Raw genomic sequence first — 19,278 nt, forward strand, 5'->3', positions numbered from 1 at the left:
GTACCTATCTAAATTATCGACAGGACAAAATTTTAGTTGTCAGAAAAATAGAAGTTCGTTGGTATTCTGCTTCCAGTGACAAAATAATCACGGTGAATTTACGCCTTTGTAACTGCACTTTTTTGATTTTTTTTTTCAAAATTTCGGAATTTTTCAGTTATTCCTGCTCAGAATCACGAGAGCTACCCTGCAAGGGGCATAATGAAAAGTGGCCCATAAATTCCATAAATTATTCGCATTCCGTTACCGCCATAAAAAACGGAATGAAAAAAATCTTGGGCCACTTTTTCACCGCTCATGATTCTGACTGGAAATAAAATAAAAATACCCAATAAAAAAAAGTGTAGTGGACAGTCGCCATCAGATATATCGGAGCAGCCAAGGTGCTCAATAATATCTGAACACGCCTCTATTGTCAAGGCGTTAGAGTGCGTGTTCAGATTTGGGAACACCTTGGCCGCTCCGATATATCTGTTGGCTACTGTACAACTTAAAATAAAATGATCTGTTTAGTAAGATTCTCATAGATAAGTGTGGTGCGGCGCTGGAAATATGAAACTGTCTACAGAACGAGCTTCTCCTTATCGATTTTGACAGGATAAACGAAGGAGATGTCGTTAGTAGGCTCGGGGCGCGCCTGCTCCAGTTCACGGTCGAGGTGGACCGCGTAGATGTAGTACACCAGGATGAAGTAGGCTGCGAGACCTGCGGACAACACTGAAGTTAGGCAGTTTCCAAATGTCGATGATTTTATAAAGAAGGGACGTAGAGCCAGGGAATGAAACTTATAAGTACCCAAGTATTGAAAAATATAACCATTTAAATATATTTCTGTTTCAAATTTTGCTCATCAGATCTCTCGATAATATCACTAGCTATTTTATTCTCAAACTAGCTTCTGCCGGCGACTTAGCGTGGGTAGACTGAAGATGATGATGAATGATAATAAGTATTAAATATTCTACCTCGGGCTTTAAACTATGTCTATACTAAATTTCATCTAATTCCATCCCGATTTGGATAAAATTTGGTATGGTGATAGTTTGAGGCCCGAGGATGGACATATTTAGGGTAGTTTTTGCAATCAACACTATCACTTCACCCAGACAAAGTCGAGGGCAAAAGGCTATGATCTAACTTAGGACTGGCTAAGTGGCTACCCTACTTATCTGTTGGTGTTAGATAGATTCATATTAACGAACTGACATAAAAGCGTTTGTAAATAAAATAAGCATTAGCCATCAACGTAAACCATCTGCCACAAAATGCGATTCCAATATACAATGTAAAGGATCATAACTTGACCGGCCAATTTGATCGTACTCTGATATCAGAATGACATCTAACTGATGTCATTCTTACCGTGCATTTGAGAAAGAGAGAGAGAGAGAGAGAGATAGAGAGAGATACATTTTATTTTACACCAAATAAATTACATTTTACATTTATTGTCAATCATTAAGTCATACAGCGTGGTGCTAAAAGGGGTCACGATTCAGCATCATGTTGAAGTAAAATAACTGCAACGCTGGTTTTCAGTCAGACCCCATAAAAAGAAAAAAGCAACATTGAGTATTAAAGTAAGTAATAAAAATGGAAAAAAGAAACACTCAGTATTAAGTACTAAAATTTCGCTCGTACGGACGTACTTGGCCTTGGCGCGGGCGAGAAAACTAAATAACGTGATTCAAATATCATTTTGATCTCAGTATACGTTCGAATTGACCTGTGTGAGTGGCCGTTATGACCATCCATTAAACGTGCTTGGCAAGTGCGAATAGAAAACAACAAATACTGAGAAAAATATATTTTCCGCTTTTTACGACTTTAAGTAGGTACTAGAGTTTGCGCTCCGTTTCGAAGTTTAACTTCTGTTACTGAGTTGTATTTTTAAACTTGTTTTCTGCAATTTTGTTATGTAGTTATGCTAACACTATTTTGTTTGACCGGTTTATGTATTTTGTCAGCAGTTTCTGTCGTATATATATGCCAATATCTTACTGAAGCATGGATACAGTCAGCATCAATGGTCGTGCATGAAACAACGCGTCAAAAGTATTTGCCACACTGGAATACTTTTCCAAATAGATACAAATCTCTAAAGTTAGCGTTAAAAAGTGTCTCTTGCAGTCTAATTGTTCTATATAGAGAGAAATGTAATGCTTTTTGTTTAGATATTAGAGCATGGTAGAAACTTTTGATGCTGACTGTAAGCCAATCTCGAATACTTATAGCATTAAATGACATTATTTTACTAGACAATATTAAATATATGCCAGAACATAGGCTAAAAACGAAAATGGTGTAATAATTTTGAGATATTAAATTTCTACTCGTTTTCGATTAACACAAAACCTACAAAACATTTCTGGACAGTGTAGCTTATTACAAAGTAAGTAAAAAGTAAAATTACAAGTTACAACGTACAGCCATGTCCATTTGACCATAAAATTACTTTGCTAACGTATTTACTACAAAGCATTAAAAACTGGCCATGGCTTTATTTCATACGACGTTTTAGAAAAAAAATGAGACACGACAACATCCTGTCATTAAAAATTTACCTACTGTGAATACAATTAAAGCCGTGTTTCAAAAATTACCTTTTCTCAAAAATGGACGGCAAAGTCGACGTTGCCGGTTAAAAAATAGGTCGCGAAGTGCGTAGTTTATGGTCATTCAAAAAATTAAAAAGTTAAAAACATTGCAGTCTCGATTTCGGGACTGCAATGTCGCATACAAATTCCATTATTTAACGAGTTCCAAACTTTTTAAAACTTCAAATGGCCATATCAAATAAAGGCATAGGTCCCTTAAACAGCCAAACAGATGATCAGCACTTATTATTATAAAGCCTATAACAGACTATCGCACCGCACCGCGACCTTGGAGCGTCGCACCCATAAGTGAGAGCGAGAAACAGATATCTCTTTCTCGCTCTCACTTATGGGTGCGACGCTCCAAGGTCGCGGTGCGGTGCGATAGTCTGTTACAGGCTTAATGTTGGTACCGCGACTATTTAGGTGTCTCAAATAGGTTGGCGTATTTTCAGCAGAAAAATACACTTCTTTTTTTTTTTAAAGGCGGCAAGCTAATTTTTTTAATGGTTGTATTTTTTTCTGTGAAAATTAATGGAAAATTAGAACGTTGCTTCTGTAAGTTCTGTAAAATATTTCTATTTCTTGCACCATTTTTGAGAAAAGCACTATATATGACTCGGCTGGAAGGCTACTTGCTGGCTTCGGATTCAATTAAACGGACTCCCAAGGTCGTCCGTTTAAAACGAATCCTCAGCCTGCAAGTAGCTACTTCCGAACCTCGACAATAATGTACTATTATTGCAAAGGACTAAGGATGTAACAACGTTAATTGTGGAGTTTTGAAACGCGAATATAACTTTGTCATGACTTGTGATTGTTGATATACGCTATGACGTCAAAATTAGCGGTGATGGGAGAGATATAATGGCTTTATGGTTTATCAGGTACACTCAGCCTCAATATTAGCGGATGATACAACCCAGAGGGCCTACCGCGAACCACGTTCGACGTGTTACCTCCCTGTCACACTTACGTACGAATTTACAAGTGCGACAGAGAGGCAACACGTCGAACGTGGTTCGCGGTAGGCGCTCTGCCATTCGCTACCCTGAAATACTTAACGCTGATGATAGTTATATTTTTTATAGATTTTGCAAAATAAACCCACTAGCTGCGCATTGTCGCTACGAAGTAGTATGAAATGGTTTTATGAAAATCTCGCAAATACACACGGGAGTGACCTTTTTAGGCATAACCCTAAAAAAACGTTATTTTAACGCTGTTTCTGTCACTGACTGTACACTCGAATAGGTACATTGACCGCCGTTACGAATACAAATTCTCCGCGCGTTTGAACCCGAATTTGTATACGCAAACACCTCTCTGGCGTCCCGTGAAAAATGTCAAAGGCGAGCTTTTTGACGATTCACACAGAAATACTAGCTTCTCTGTTCTAACTCCATTTGAAAACAAGCTCCAATCTGAACTTTATTCATTGACAACAAAGTATAAATTTGATTGTGCTTTCAAATGCAGATATTGCGTTACGCTTGGTGTGGAAATAGTTGTCCCCTGTGACACAAAAACTTTAATGGAACATTGAATAAATACTTTTTTAGGAATCAAAGAATTTCGTGAAATTGTAGGATTAATGTTGTAGTAGTAAAGGCAGGGCCCGAAACATGTCGCCAATAGCGACTAAAAATTCAAGTGAGTGAAACCGTTGTCGTATAAACAGTTTAGTAAAAACTAAATAATATGTTTATTTAGTACCCTATAAGTAACTATTCTATACAACAGTATGGCGAAGTAGGTACTGAAGTTGGAACTATTACTGTACTAGATTGTATTAATTATATTTAATTGTCATTGTAATAAAAAAACTAATCTTGTGTTTAATCTAGTAGCGCCGTTACTATTTTATAAGAAGCCTTTTCTCGTTTTCAATTCACTGCAACATAACGGGTTAGCTTCTAGCGACTCACCATACCAGATAATACGTATAGGTACTTATGACAGTCCATTTTGAATCAATGGTGTTCGAAAATAAAACTGAATTTGTTTCATTTTAAAATCAAAGGACGAGGAAAGCAACTTTGTTCTATTTTATAATGATTTAAATGTAATTTCAGGTCATTTGTACTAATATTAGGACCGTGGGAAGCTAGAGGTTAAAATACTTAAAATGGCTTCTATTTGCAGGTCGTCTTTATTCGTAAAGCTTCGTTCATTCCAGAGCTCGGGGAATGATTGTGATCATGATTCATTGCATTCATGAATGTAAATTTTCTATTAGGGTTTCATTTTAGAAATTGGCATTTAAACTATATTAAAGTATTTCATCATCACCAAGACAAACAGTGGTACTTAATACGTTCAACGGGAATAGGTTTTTTGCTAGCCTGACGTTGATTGTTGACTTCACACACACTTGTACTTATTTGTGCAGGTTTCCTCACCATGTTTTCTTTTACCAAGTAGTAAATAGTAGATGCTATAGGATTTCCTGGGAACATAAGTTCTGAGGAACATAGTTAGGAGCCGGATTCGGATTCTCTAGAACACTCGGGAAAATCTAGATCTAAGTCTAATCTAAAACTCACCGAGGTGCAAGCTGTGGATGATGATGATCTGAGTGCCAGCACTGCAAGACATCACGAGGTAGACAAAACCAGAAAGAGATAGTAGTAGTCGTACGGTGGCGAAACCGATGTAGACAGATCGGCCGAGACTTTTCTAGAACTTTTTCAGCAACATTCAGTTTCTTGTAAAACTTACCGAGATCCAAGCTGTGGATGATGATGGTCTGAAGTGCCAGCACTGCAAGACATCACGAGGTAGACGAAGCCAGCGATAGACAACAGCAGTCGTATGGTGGCTTAGCCGATATAGACGCGAATCGGGACGAGACTTTTCTAGATCATTTTCGGCAAAATGCAGTTTATTGTAAAACTTACCGAGGTCCAAGCTGTGGATGATGATGGTCTGAGTGCCAGCATTGCAAGACATCACAAGGTAGACAAAACCAGCAAGAGACAGTAGTAGTCGTACGGTGACGAAACCGATGTAGACACAGATCGGGCCGAGACTTTTCTAGAACCTTTTCATCAGTTTCTTGTAAAACTTACCGAGGTCCAAGCTGTGGATGATGATGGTCTGAGTGCCAGCACTGCAAGACATCACGAGGTAGACGAAGCCAGCGAGAGACAACAGCAGTCGTACGGTGGCGAAGCCTATGTAGACGCGGATCGGTCCGAGACTTTTCTAGAATTATAGAAGTTAGTCATTAGCTGAATAAAAATGGACAAATGGCGTACTAGAAGAGAGGCCTATGCTCAGCAGTGGACGATAAAGGGCTAATATGATAATGATGATGATGAATAAAAATAATACTCATTAGACTCCGATCATGCTGACCTATTAAGCATGACCTGCAAAATTTGATGTGAACTTTATTCTAAAGTAGATTTTAATTGATAGGGAAATTAGGGATTGCTGCTACTGCATTCAGTAGGTATATATTATTTTGTGAAAATACATTAGCGCTACGTTGGTTTTCTTCCGATTTTAGGTATACCTTGTCTTAACGTAGTATAATATGATGTCCTTGCACAAAAGCACAAGTTATCTCTGTTTGATTTCAATTTCTTGCTTGTCAGAATTCCAGATGTTAATTGATCGAGTTCTTATTTTTCACTCTTATTTTCAATTAGGACTATATCCGTCTTGCACGGTAATATGAGAACAAAACCAATGTTATAATTGCCAAATAATTCCTTCTTACCTTATGCAGTCCGACAAGACACGCCACATTGATCATCAGCCAAGCAATATTAGCGCAGAGCACCACCATGAGCAGGATCCCCACTTGGTTGAGGAAGGGTCTCTCAACAGATTCGATGTCTGGGACCTGGTCTGAGACCACGCGGGGCTGGTCGGAGTCGAAGTGGTCGAAGCCGTGGGTCGTAATACCGATGTAGGTGGTCAGAGTTAGCAGGGCGAGCGTGTGGTAGGTATTGAATACCTGGAAGGGAAGAAGACAGATTGCAACAAATGTAACACGATGGTACCATATACAGATACAGGTGCTTATATACAGATTAGGAGTATTCAGGTTCGTAGATATCAAGTGTACCTAATAATAAGAGAGTCTACATGAGTGTGTATTTACAAAAATCAGTACAAACAGCTTTTGTATTTAATAAGGTTCATCGATGAACAGTTAACAGTGTGGGCGATGGTACAGAAGGTACTGACTTATATCAAGATTCTTTAAAGTAATCATCACAGGCCTTTTCGTCTATTGCAGACGATTTATACATTGCTGATAATACCAACCAGGTTTAAATATCCGAGGATGAAACAGCCGAGCCTCAAAGGAATGCAGCAGCAGCATTTTGTAAACAAGGAATCCGTTCGCGACTGCGAAGTCGTGGAAATCCTGAAAAGAATTAAAATGAGTTTAGAATCGTTATGATCAGATGAGTGAGAGTTACTTTGGTCAGGCGTGGCTCACTCCGCGCTTTCGTCGCATCGCTACAAGTACCTACTTACATGCGGCCCACACCAATTTTGGTGTCTAGGCATATTGCCGCGCACCGCTACGGAACGGACGCATGCTCGCGCTTGCGCCACCTAGCGGTCATATCAGTCGTAAATGTCGTAATAGACGCGTTTTGTTAGAGTGAATCTTCTATACCTAGTACTATTATTTATTCCGTGGTTTGTTTGTTCTACCGATATCCTCATGTCTGATTCTATGGGCCCGATTCGGATTTTGAACTAGATACTATTGGACATCACCAAGATACGACAACGATATTTTTAAGATTCCGCGATTCTGGAGATAATCTTGAACGATTTCCACAATGTCTAAAACGTCTCGTTATGTACCTATTTTTAGATCTCAAAACGATTTTGAAACGATCTTACTACGATAATTTCACGTAAAAGTGACATTGGTTGCCCGAATTGAGCAGCAAAAGATATCTAGTTGAAATCTAAACTACCAGGTATCTAGTACATATCGTATCGTTCTCTTCTCTGGAACGGATCTTGTTTTCCGAATACCGCGGTATCACGTTTACAAACCAGTCTACAGTAGGTAAATTAATTCCCCAAGTTCTGGTATAGGTAACGCCCGTGTTGCTCAGAAAACATCTAGTGCATAAAGCTTTAATAAGCAATAAATTTTGTCTGCTTAGCGTGCTACTTTAATTAATTAAAAAGATTACCGCTTGTTATACACGCAATATAATATAAAGTTTAATTTTAATCTCTATCGTCTTAAGGGGCCCACTGATTACCAGTCCGCCGGACAATATCGGCCTGTCAGTTGTTCGGAACTGTCAACTTTTTTTCTAACTGACAGGCCGATATCGTCCGGCGGACTGTTAATCAATCCCTTTAATGTAATACTAATAAGTTAAGAGTAAAAATATGGGTGCGTATAATTTACCCAAACGATACTAAGTAGTAACAGTGACAGCTGACAGTGAAAACTGAACATAAAAAATGAATCGGACTAATTTAGACGGTGCCACAGAATAAATAATAGTACTAGGTACAGAAGATTCACTCTCTAACAAAACGCGTCTGTTACGATTACGACAGATATGACCGCTAGGTGGCGCAAGCGCCACGCGCGGTCTATGGCTAATAGCCAACCAAAATTGGTGTGGGACGGATGTACTTGTAGGTACTTGTTGCGACACGACGAAATCGCGAAGTGAGCCACGCCTGACGGTGCGAGAACTCGCATGCGAGTTTCATTACATTGGTACCTATTTGATTGGTCGGCTGAATTGGATGTAACACAGTCCGCAATGTAGGTACCTACTTAATTAAAATCGCAAGTGAGTTCGCGCGCCGTATAATGAGCTCTAAAATAGGAAAGATCGCTTTAGTATGTCATAATAAGTTGAGTACCTACATTAAAACTCGCAGCCAATTAGCTCCGTGAAGATGACATTTGCACTAGTGGCAAAATTATTATTGTGAACTCGGTAAAACACCTGGTAAATAACCCGGTTAGTATCATAAATGACCATATATGTTATCTTGAAATTGTATACCTATGCTTCAGAATATATAGGTAATTAAAAACTGCATAACAAATTAAACTGCATTTAAGAAACTAGTGCATGGGTGTTAAAACATTATTTTGCTGTACGTGCGTGATATGCATAATGTATATTGTGTTATCGGTAGTCATGTAATATCACATTCTTTGTTGTTCAACATCATTGTCTTGCGTAGCCGAGTTGTTTGAAAAAACATTTCAATATTTCTAAACTGTATTATCAAACAATATCATCGTTGGAAATGTTGGAATTCATTGCATAATAGAAGGCAACGTAACTAGAACATGTACGTGCAATAAGAATACCTAACCTTGAATAAATATTAACTAAAACCTGAGTAAAACACTACATAGTATAAAACAAAGTCGCTTCCCGCTGTCTGTCTGTCACAACGTATGCTTAGATCTTTAAAACTACGCAACGGATATTGGTGCGGTTTTTTTAAATAGATAGAGTGATTCAAGAGGAAGGTTTATGTATAATTTGTTAACCCGTGCGAAGCCGGGGCGAGTCGCTAGTACCTACTTACAATATTTTATATTTACTTTGATATCAATTATATATATTACTACAAGTTACATATTTTGTACAACAAGCAGGTTTCAATTTTATTTATTTAAAATACTTTAAGTGTATTTGAGTGTTTATTGGTTAGTTTATCAAACTGATAATCATTAGCGTTAATTAAACCTCTAACATAAATACAACTAAATTAAAGTTAACTCTAATATTAACTCCATTCATTTGGTAAAATTTAAATCCATTATATGCTAGAAATTCTGTGAAAAGTAATTAGTCACCAAACGGAACCACAGTCGGAACTGATATTTCAGTGTAACCTCGGCCTATTGTCTTTTTTTACAAATTCGATATAGCTTGAGGGAATGAATGAACGTTTAACAATCATTCGTCCCCTCTGGCTATATCGAATATACGAGTACAGTCACTTGCAATAACTTGTGTTCAACGAAGGCCGCAAAAATATCTGACACGATCTTATTTGTAGAGCCATAAGAGCGTGTCAGATGTTTTTGCGGCCTTCGAAGAGTCACATACACAGACCAGTGGTAACATATTATTGCAGGTGACTGTACCAAGTCCATGTTTATTGTATCTGAACTAAAAGTTGAGATAATATCGTATCAAGCAGAGTTCATTCACTCTGTCTCCGTGTATTTTTAAAATATTGCCTTATTTACTTCCGTCCAAATTTATGTTCTATTTACTCGCGTTTAAATACATATTCGAATGTACTTAACTTTGGACTTGTTGCTTTTTAACTTTGTAAACACTTTTTCTGGGCAAGTTAAAGGGTTTATAAGTGATTGAAACCGTAGTACACTTACGACGTTTTTAACCAGTATGTTTATTTTGATACGCGTTCGACCGAATCGCATTGGCAAAGGTTGTTACTTTGTAAATAGTACGGATTTTACATGACAATAAATTTACACGGTATTTTATATATACTAGTAATTATAGTACCAATATTTCAAAGTAAAACGTGTGTCATTGTTGTTTAAGTTAGGCTAAACGCTCAGCAGCCGTATTCGAACAATGAGATACGTCAAATATTAGATATTGAAACGATATAGATCGGATATGTCAGTGTCAAACAAGTGTCAAAAGTAACGTATTTGTTAGAAGAAAGTTAAGCTTCAGTTATTATATTTTAAGCACCAACAAAGGCCTCAAACAAATACAAACTAGACATAAATTGTGTTTCTATAACTTTTCATTTGCTTACAATTTTTTGAAAATATTTTCTGTGAGCATATCATTCAGGGCTATTCTCCATGCAAAACTAAAGGAGCTATAATGTATTCGTGTATAGTCGACGTCAAAGATATGTTTACACATTTGCACCTTACTCCTTTGTTGGCGAAAAATGTAAACATATCTTTGACGTCGACTGTACTTATTTTTTGTAAAAAGAGCTGCATTCCAACGGAGCCCTTTTCGCTCGCAATGGAAGTGTGGACGATAATATTAACAGCAACACTCTAACCAGAAAATTGGTGTAACTTTTGTGTTTTAACAAGGTTCAAATTGTGAGTCTTCAATGTGGGTCAATGTGAGTAAAACTGTTGGAGCAGCATATCAATAGTAGTTTGTGTTACAAGGGATCAAAATGATATATTTCCGTCAAGGGCGTACATTGAATCCTGAATGAAGCGATGGATTCTACAATCATAAAGTAGAATCCTGAGCGTAATGAGGGATTCAAGTGTTAACGCCCAAGACGAAATAATTTTGATACCGTGTGACACATATTGCTTTTCACATCAACTATGAGGAAAATAAAAAAATCTTAGTGTTGACACAATCTGATGCTTAAACAGATTATTTAAGCTAAAAAAATAATGTAAGTATAAAAAAATTTAAAAATAGTGTGTTTGAACAGAAAAGTGCCACTTTGATCCCTCCTAGCAGGGAGGAAAAGTGCCACTTTGATCCCTCCTAGCAGGGAAGAAACAGCTCTTTTCTGAATAGGAGGTGTGAAAAATATTAGGTCCGCTGTACTTATATAACTCTGAGGGCACACATCCGCGCCAGGTGACTTTATTGCGTTCATAAAATGTTTTTACGGCTGTCGAAAACTCTGAGAACGTTGGAGGATCTGAAAGATACATATCCTCCGACAGATCGATAGATATCCTCCGGCGGCAAGTTCAAGTAGTTTATTTGCTTTCATGTTGTACATAATATCTTATGAAATAAAAGTTTCAAACATGAGCCCCGTAAGGGCATGGCAATTCTTATAAGTAACTTAAGCTAACTTAAACTAATGTGTTTTTTTTACACTAGGTAACAACTGTAACACGCTTATTAGATATTGTACAAAAAAATAATGATGACATTTTATAGTTGGTCGTTTAAAAATTCATTCACAGAAAAATAGGGTTTCGTTATAAGCATTTGTTTTAGTTTATTTGCAAAATTTTTTTCTTTTTCTTCTTTTTTAATTTCTTCAGGTAACTTTATAAGTTTTTGAGAGCATTAGGGCTGATTTAGACGGCGCGCAAACTCGCATGCAATTTTAGTTACATTGCGGACTGTTAGTTACGTCCAATTCAACCGACCGATCAAAACCCGCAATGTAATGAAACTCAATGTATCTAACAGCGCGGCCAAAGTGCTCAAAATCATCTGAACATTCACTTTACCGTCTTGATAATAGATGCTTTGTTCAGATATTTGTGAACACCCTGTCCGCTCCGATGTATGTGATGGTGTCTGCACTGTGATTCATGTTTCAGCGACGTCTATTATCAATTCGACCTCATTCAGCTAAGTGATTAAAAAAGTATACAACTGAATGGACAAGGACAGCACTAATTAATATACGGAACAATTCTACGAATTTAGATGTGTCTACATATGGGATAATATTGTTAATTCATCATCATCTATCAACATAATTATATAAAACAGCCAGGTTATACCTATTATATTTTTTAAATGTTAGTAAGCTACTATTTTTTTTGTAATTTTACTCTTGAGCAAAATATAGCTTCTGCGCCTGACGTCATTATGAATATAGAAGAAGAATAATGAATGAATGAATAATTAAAAATGAGCAAAGCAAATGGGGCAGTTGTCAAATAAAAAGAAAATGTGTCTTTAACTCTTTTATAAAGACTCGCCTCGTCATTAAATCGAAAATCGGCGCAAATTTCATTTCACCAAATACAACCTAATTCAATGAAATTCAATAAAATTATTATTAGCAGTATAAAATATCATCTCAGCTCAGTCACGTGCAATACGTGCTCGATTTAGTGATAGGTAATATTTTTGTACCTACGTTATTTTCCAGTAAAAACGCCGGCAGACGCAGACGCAGTCGCCATCAGATATATCGGAGCAGCCGATGTGCTCACAACTGTCTGCACGAGGTGCTCACAAATACACGCCTCATTTATCAAGGCGCTAGAGTGCGTGCTCAGATATTTTGAGCACCTCGGCCGCTCCAATTAGCTGACCAAGGGCGGGTTTAAATTCAGCAAGCTGTACCCGCACCTTTTTCATTACTTACACAATTTGTTGCACAATGTTTAGATAAATACTTACCTACTTACTTCATATACCTAAGATGGACTAATTACCTACCTAACGCTTATATTATACCTAAGAACTGATGTAAAAAGTAATGAAATAAACGCATTTGTATTTGTATTTGTATTTGTAATATACCTGATGGCGACTGTGCAGCAACCGCAAAAACCATACAACAAATATTGAGCGGCACAGCAAAACACCATTCGAATGTTAAAAAACCTTAACGAACCAAACCGTATACAGGAGCCCTTGAGGAACTGGAAATTCGAGGAAAATTTTTCGTTCTAGGAATTTACTATTCGAGCCAAATGGACATTCAGGGAATTGGACATTCGAACCTTCAAATCTAACAACAACACATGTTTTTTTCCAGCCTATTTTCAAAATGTCATCGGAATTTATTTAAGTTTGAAGACAAAGAAGGCGTCAGAACATTAATTTAATGTAAAAATATGCAAGTATAACGGGTTAGCACTGATTGACGTTATTATTTCGCGCCAATCAACAACATCACAATATTAAAGTGGGCCAATCGTAAGAATCCCAAACCAGTACCTACCTGCGGACAATTCCGCAGCACTAGCACAGTATAATAAAGAGTACTAGCATACAGTATGGACGCTCCCTGCCTCCCGGTGAAAGTGCCGTCCACCCGCTGAGACCCGCTCTCGGTTACCTCACAGTTACCCTACAATGTCCTATCTCACTCACACAAACATGGTACGCGTTCACCTACACGAGCTTAGGCCACAGATTATATAATAGTTCTTACGAACAGATACTTATCTCTCAAAGAAAACGTAAATACCTACCGTTTTGATACCTACACAAAAATACAATGGACTGACCTTCAGCGCGCCGCTCCCCGCACCGCGCGCATCGGCACAACGCTAGGGTTGCCGACACGACGCTTAGAAATTTTAATACGTGTGAAGGCCGGTGCCTAATTCGATTGATCAAACTATCAAACTAACATTAGAACTTGCCATAAAGTATATAACAGCATAGCGTTAAATAACTACATTTAAGCAAGTTAAGTTGCAATAATTTATAATATTTCGTTTATGCGTTAGGTTAGGTTAGTGTTTGCGAAATACTCATTTTAAAAGGTCATATGTCCCTGCAGTAACCGCAGATTTTACGCCGTTTTATAAACCACGCAATGAACCCAGCAAGAATTGGTTTTAAAACTTCATGTAAGTAATTTAAAACCAGATATAGATTAATGTTACACAATAAAGAAAAATAATAGAGAACTCATGATTACTTATATGTGTAATTCATTATAAAAATAACCAGAGCATAAATTACTACCTATTTTCCGGTGTAAAAATTAAGATCTTACTGTCGATAAAATGATCATTTACCAAGTTAGCTACCTACCTATTTCAAATAGATATCTAACTATAGGTACATTTGTCGTAATAAACACTACATGTTTAATTAAAGTAATTCAATAGTACATACGTAGCTTGTAACTATCGTAAAAATTGTCAGTGCGGCGCGCGGTAACGTGCGTACGTGAGCACGTGTGGCAACCAGCTGGCTTGCTTTTCTACCGTGAACGGGAACAGAATCGTAGGTATAAATCCGAGCTCGCGCGGAGAGTTCCATAGGCCTGCTTAGGCTGTGTGCGTAGGAACGCGTTTGTTTCATACATTTGATCGCCAGTGTCCGAGGTGTGGCACTAGTAACGTTGCCATCTGAATGTAAGAATTAGAGTTAAAGACAAATAATATGTATAATAAACGTTAAGCGGTAGATTACCTGCCCACATATCCTAGCGGTCTAATTATTTTGAATTATGTCATACCTAATCCACCGAACGGTGGCTTAAGCCCTTCAGTATAATATGAGGAGATAATTAATCTTTTACGTAGGTAAAATACTAGTGAGGAATTACAATATAACATTTGTAACAACCGCGGAGCAAAAGTAGATAGAAATTGTTAATTGAATTTTCCAAAGGCCGATTCTGATTTATTTATTGTTATGTTTTGGATCTTTTTATGACCTTGTATAACTTGACAGTTCGAAAAAAGAAACTGATTTGACTAAGCCGTCAACTACGGTTATTGTTGGGCGTTTGCTGCTGATGCGGTTGCATGGGGCGGGTTAATGAAAAATAGTAATAATGTACGAGCAACGTTAACCGTTTCGTTGCGTGTTCCATTTTCGAAAACTTTTGGCTGCATGTGGCGGCGAACAATTATTTCATGACACGACAGGCGTGCCTTACGTCATAGAATATGATGGCACGCCTATCGTGTCATACGCTACACGTTAAAAACATTGATGACACGCCTGTCGTGCCATCCGCAACGAATCGGTACATGGCACCTGCGTGCACGCTCCGTACACCCCCGCCAACTAGCGGACGCCTGACAAATCAAAATCGGCCTCCAAAAGTAGTTATTAAGTACTTAAAATCCGCCTGAACTTGAGCTGAATTAAACGGAGCTAATTAAGCCTAGATAATTACTTTACCTTAATTAAACTGTTTTTGAGTGATTCGAGACGTGTGCTCGGACATTTCAGGAAGAAGCACAGTCATTTTGTTTTTCAGATCGTTCCTTTTAATTTTTTGAAAGAATTTGGTTGGTAACGATGATGTTTTGAGAACATGGCTCAATTTGCAGCATTTTTTATTATAGGACGATGGATCAAAAAAAACAAACGTAAGATACCAGTTGATGAGCATTAAAAAGTAAAATTTAAGCGTTTAAATGTTGGAACTACGGGGGGCTTAGCCAACATGCCAATCGTTAACGCTCCGTGACGTAGCGTAGTCATCTCTCTCTATCACTTCCATATTAGTGCGACAGTGACAGTTGCGTTTCGTTCGCTACGGAGCGCTAACGATTGGTATGTTGGCTACGTAGCCAGGTAACCTGTAATGATTTGAGGTTAGTCAAAATTTATATTTATATTCTATTTCTGTTCGGCATAAAATAAGTACCTTAATGATTAAAAAGTTACTTCTATTTGGACAAAGATAAAGATTTGGATAAAGATTTACTCACTCACTTTTAAGCCTTATTATCCTAAAACTAGTCGGTTAAAATTCCGAGCTCACGAAACGCGCAACTAACACAAAATAAACAATAATTATGAATGTACTTCGCACATAGTTCGTCCTCATTTAATACGGCAGAATGAGCAGTTTAACTAGCGTCGAGATACGTTTGCAAGTTTTTTTAATTGTACCTTTTTAGAGATACGTAATAATAAAAGACTACTAATTTGCATGTACAGAAATGTCACATAGCATCTGACATCCCATTCCTCTTTAAGTTTGGCGTTGGGCGATGGAATAAAATAATTGTTCTAGATATAATACGCCTAGATTTAGGCAATTAACTCGTAATTAAACTAAAACAAGGCTAAAATTAGTTAATGTGCAGTGATATTATACCTTCAGCTAATATGTTCAGCTTTACGTTACTTACTAAAACATTGCAGCAACAAAATGGAATCACAAATCGAAATAGATGAATACGGAATAAAAGAATAAGTAGGTAAATGGAATAAGAAAGTTTAAATAATTTGATTTGTTCCTTTGTTAGAATATAATAATTTCGTAAGTTATTCCACATTTTTCAATACGGATAGTTTCCTATCCCTATGAACTAAAAGGAAGATGAATTTACCTACCCCAAGTTTAAAATGAAAACAATACCTACCTACAAATTAATAATTCTTGTATATTTATTTAAATGTATTTATATTTCGGGGGTCTCTGGAACGGCTCTAACGATTTCGATGAATTTTACTATATGGGGGGTTTCGGGGGCGAAAAATCGATCTAGCTAGGTTTTATTTCTGGGAAACGCGCATTTTTGAGTTTTTAGCTCGGACTCCCAGATATTATAGACCTATAGAAACACCATTAAAGGAATGCCCTTAACGTAATTAACAAACATTTTTCTTTGATTTCCCCGATTTTTTTCCGCAGGGGAGCTCTTAATTGAATGATTTTTTTAATCAAATTAATGGCTTTTGGTTGAACATCAAACAGAAAATAAACAATTATTAAATTGTACAACGGGACTTAATCGCGTAGGTATCTAAGTTTTTAAGATTTACCTCCGACTTTTCGAGGACGGCGTTGTCCCCGTGGTCTCGGAGAAGACTGGCTGTTGACATCAGCATCTTCTAACCGCGCGAGTTTTTCGAACTACCCGCACTTGGTCTTGTTTATCCGCTTGAACGTTTTGCGCACTAGAGATGTCACTCTGTCGACACACAACACTAACGATATTCGATTTATCAACTGTCGATATTCGTTTACGCTTACATTTACTAATGACTGGATTCCATGTGGATGAGATCTTGAAACCCTCGTCCCGATTGAAATTACTAGAATAGATTGCGAGTAGATTGCGCTGCTAGAAGATGCTGATGTCAACTTAAGCCAGTCTTCTCCGAGACCACGGGGATAACGCTGTCCTTGAAACGTCGGAGGTAAATCTTAAAAACTTAGATACGCGATTAAGTCCCGTTATACAATTTAATAATGTGTGAAAATCGTGAAAGTTCAAATCAGTGTTAGAAAATAAACAACTTTTGTTTCCGTATCAGTAACTCATTGTAAGTATTTGTTAGCTGCACAGACTCGAAATAAATACCTACACAAAAAACGTAAAAACTTTATGGAACTTGGAACCCAAAACGAATAAAAGTTTTTTCATTTTTTGTTTTCTTTGTTAATCGTTTAAAAAACCTTAATTATCATTAGCAGTACCTAATATTCGTCTCGAAATCATGCATGAATTTTTTGGAAGATGTCGAATTGTCGATTCCACTTCCCTTGAGAATCAAATGTTTCTAATAAACCCGCTATTGTACAGTCGACGTCAAAGATATGTTTACATTTTTCGCCTTAATACAAAGGCGCACGGTGCAAACGTGTAAACATATTTTTTGGTTACAAACGTAGTAATTTTTTAATAATATCAATAGAGTTGATTAGGTACCTACATATATGTATAGTCGGAGATGGTAAATGTAGGGTTAGGTATAGTTACCCAATTTACCATCATCAAATGTGACTCAGGTAGGTACTACGAAAATGTTTTATTGACAATGAAAAGTTTTGATCTATCTACATACCTTGTAAAAGTAAAATTCAAAATAGAAAATATTATAACACAATCAATAGTCAAATTGTTACTACGATTACGTACAGTCAGCAGTAAAAGTAGCTAAGCGCGCCAAGTGTTCAAAATGATCTTGACGCGACTTTATTGTTAAGATCAAGAGCGTGATAAGGTAATTTTGAACACCTCGCCCGCTTAGCAACTTCTGCTGCTGACTGTACCTACTAACAAGTTTCCTATAGGTAGGTAGAAAAAAATTGCGAATGCAAAAAAACCTACGCCAAATACCTACTGGATAACAGGAAAAATTAGATAGAACTGACAGAAGCATATTATTTAATCGCAATCAACTCACTTACCGCAAAAAATCGAGGCCAACTACAAACTAATTACATAAATATTTTAAAACGCAATAAGAACTTTTCTTTTAAAAACCGCGTTTAAAAAAAGTATTATAAAAAACACTGGCCACTTACGTGTCATATGGCAGCGGCATCGCGAAAACAATTGGTTTATTTAAAAACAAACAATTCGAAATCCGAACGCGGCGAATATGTCGGTGCGCTAGATGAGACTGACTCGATGCGTCCGCGCAAAGCAATCAAGTGGTTACGTAATGTCGGTAATTGGCAAAAGGTAGTATCTCCGTGCGAGTTTTATAACGACATACGGTTTTTTTGTGGATGCAGTAAGTAATAGGTATAAACGACATAGACGTACGCCGCCGCATTACTGCGAATATAAGGTTCACTCCATCACTCATTTTATCAGGGAAATTGACGCTGCAACAGTAACGCAGCTGTCACCTCAAATTGACATGTTTAAAAATCTACGATTCATTTATTTATCATGTAACGTATTTTTTAATCTTCTGGATTTTATTTTTATTTGACAAGTACCAAATATCAAAGTTATGCCAATATACCGGGTGTTTCCCGTGACACGAGCAAATAATTAAACCATGTATTGTATTCCTCAAACGCAGCTCACACGATATAACTTTTGACTAACAACTTTTAACAATTTATGAAATCTTTACTTTTTCTCTTTTTTATACAAATTAAATATTATTTTTCAATTTACGCTGTAATCATTTAAGTCTGTGCTGTAATCAGTGTATTTGACGTTGCCTGTCATGCTTTAATTAAACATAATAGCAATACATTGCGTCTTAGAATAAACTTTAAAGTGTAATAAAAATCAAAACGCAAGTTATTTTTAAAAATAACCCAAAACCCAGTAACATTTAAATGTTGCTGAACAAATGTTGGTCAGTTTGAGGAGTACAGCCTACAGTTCAATTTATTGCTCCTGTTTTAGGCAACATCCTGTATAGATACGTATAATATTTAAAACTTTCGCGTTTTGAACACATATTAACTCACATTTGTAGTGCACCCACTTGTGAATGTGATGTCTACCCCAGACTTTTTCATACACTTTTCGTCGGGTAGTTGCACAAATCTCTGTTTTGACATTTTGCTGGGACATCAG

At 37.0% G+C, this 19,278-nt stretch overlaps 1 protein-coding gene across 2 annotated transcripts; it reads right to left on the reverse strand.

Moving 5' to 3' along the window:
• Window positions 1-527: 527 nt before the first annotated feature.
• Window positions 528-18,361, reverse strand: LOC134654441 (uncharacterized). Of its 2 annotated transcripts, none has more exons than XM_063509887.1 (5): window positions 18,261-18,361; window positions 6,879-6,981; window positions 6,325-6,564; window positions 5,498-5,633; window positions 528-705 (listed from the first exon to the last, which is right to left on the reverse strand). In XM_063509887.1, the coding sequence occupies exons 1-5, from the start codon at window positions 18,278-18,280 to the stop codon at window positions 563-565; spliced, it is 642 nt and encodes a 213-aa protein (XP_063365957.1). In that variant the 5' UTR covers window positions 18,281-18,361; the 3' UTR covers window positions 528-562. The 2 variants fall into 2 exon arrangements, with proteins under 2 accessions (XP_063365957.1, XP_063365956.1); XM_063509886.1 differs by lacking the exon at window positions 5,498-5,633 and adding an exon at window positions 5,669-5,804.
• Between the last annotated feature and the right edge of the window lie 917 nt (window positions 18,362-19,278).

The sequence above is a fragment of the Cydia amplana genome, chromosome 15 (assembly GCF_948474715.1).
Source record: "Cydia amplana chromosome 15, ilCydAmpl1.1, whole genome shotgun sequence".
Lineage (NCBI taxonomy): Eukaryota > Metazoa > Arthropoda > Insecta > Lepidoptera > Tortricidae > Cydia > Cydia amplana.

Bases quoted from the DNA above. Each gene is read 5' to 3' on its own strand.
- LOC134654441 (XM_063509887.1), bottom strand. From the start codon at position 18,280: ATGCCGCTGCCATATGACAC. The intron at 6,982-18,260 runs GTAAGTGGCCAG...AATTCTTTTCAG, and splicing joins ATGCCGCTGCCATATGACAC to GATTTCCACGACTTCGCAGT. The intron at 6,565-6,878 runs GTTGGTATTATC...CTTCCCTTCCAG, and splicing joins TCCTCGGATATTTAAACCTG to GTATTCAATACCTACCACAC.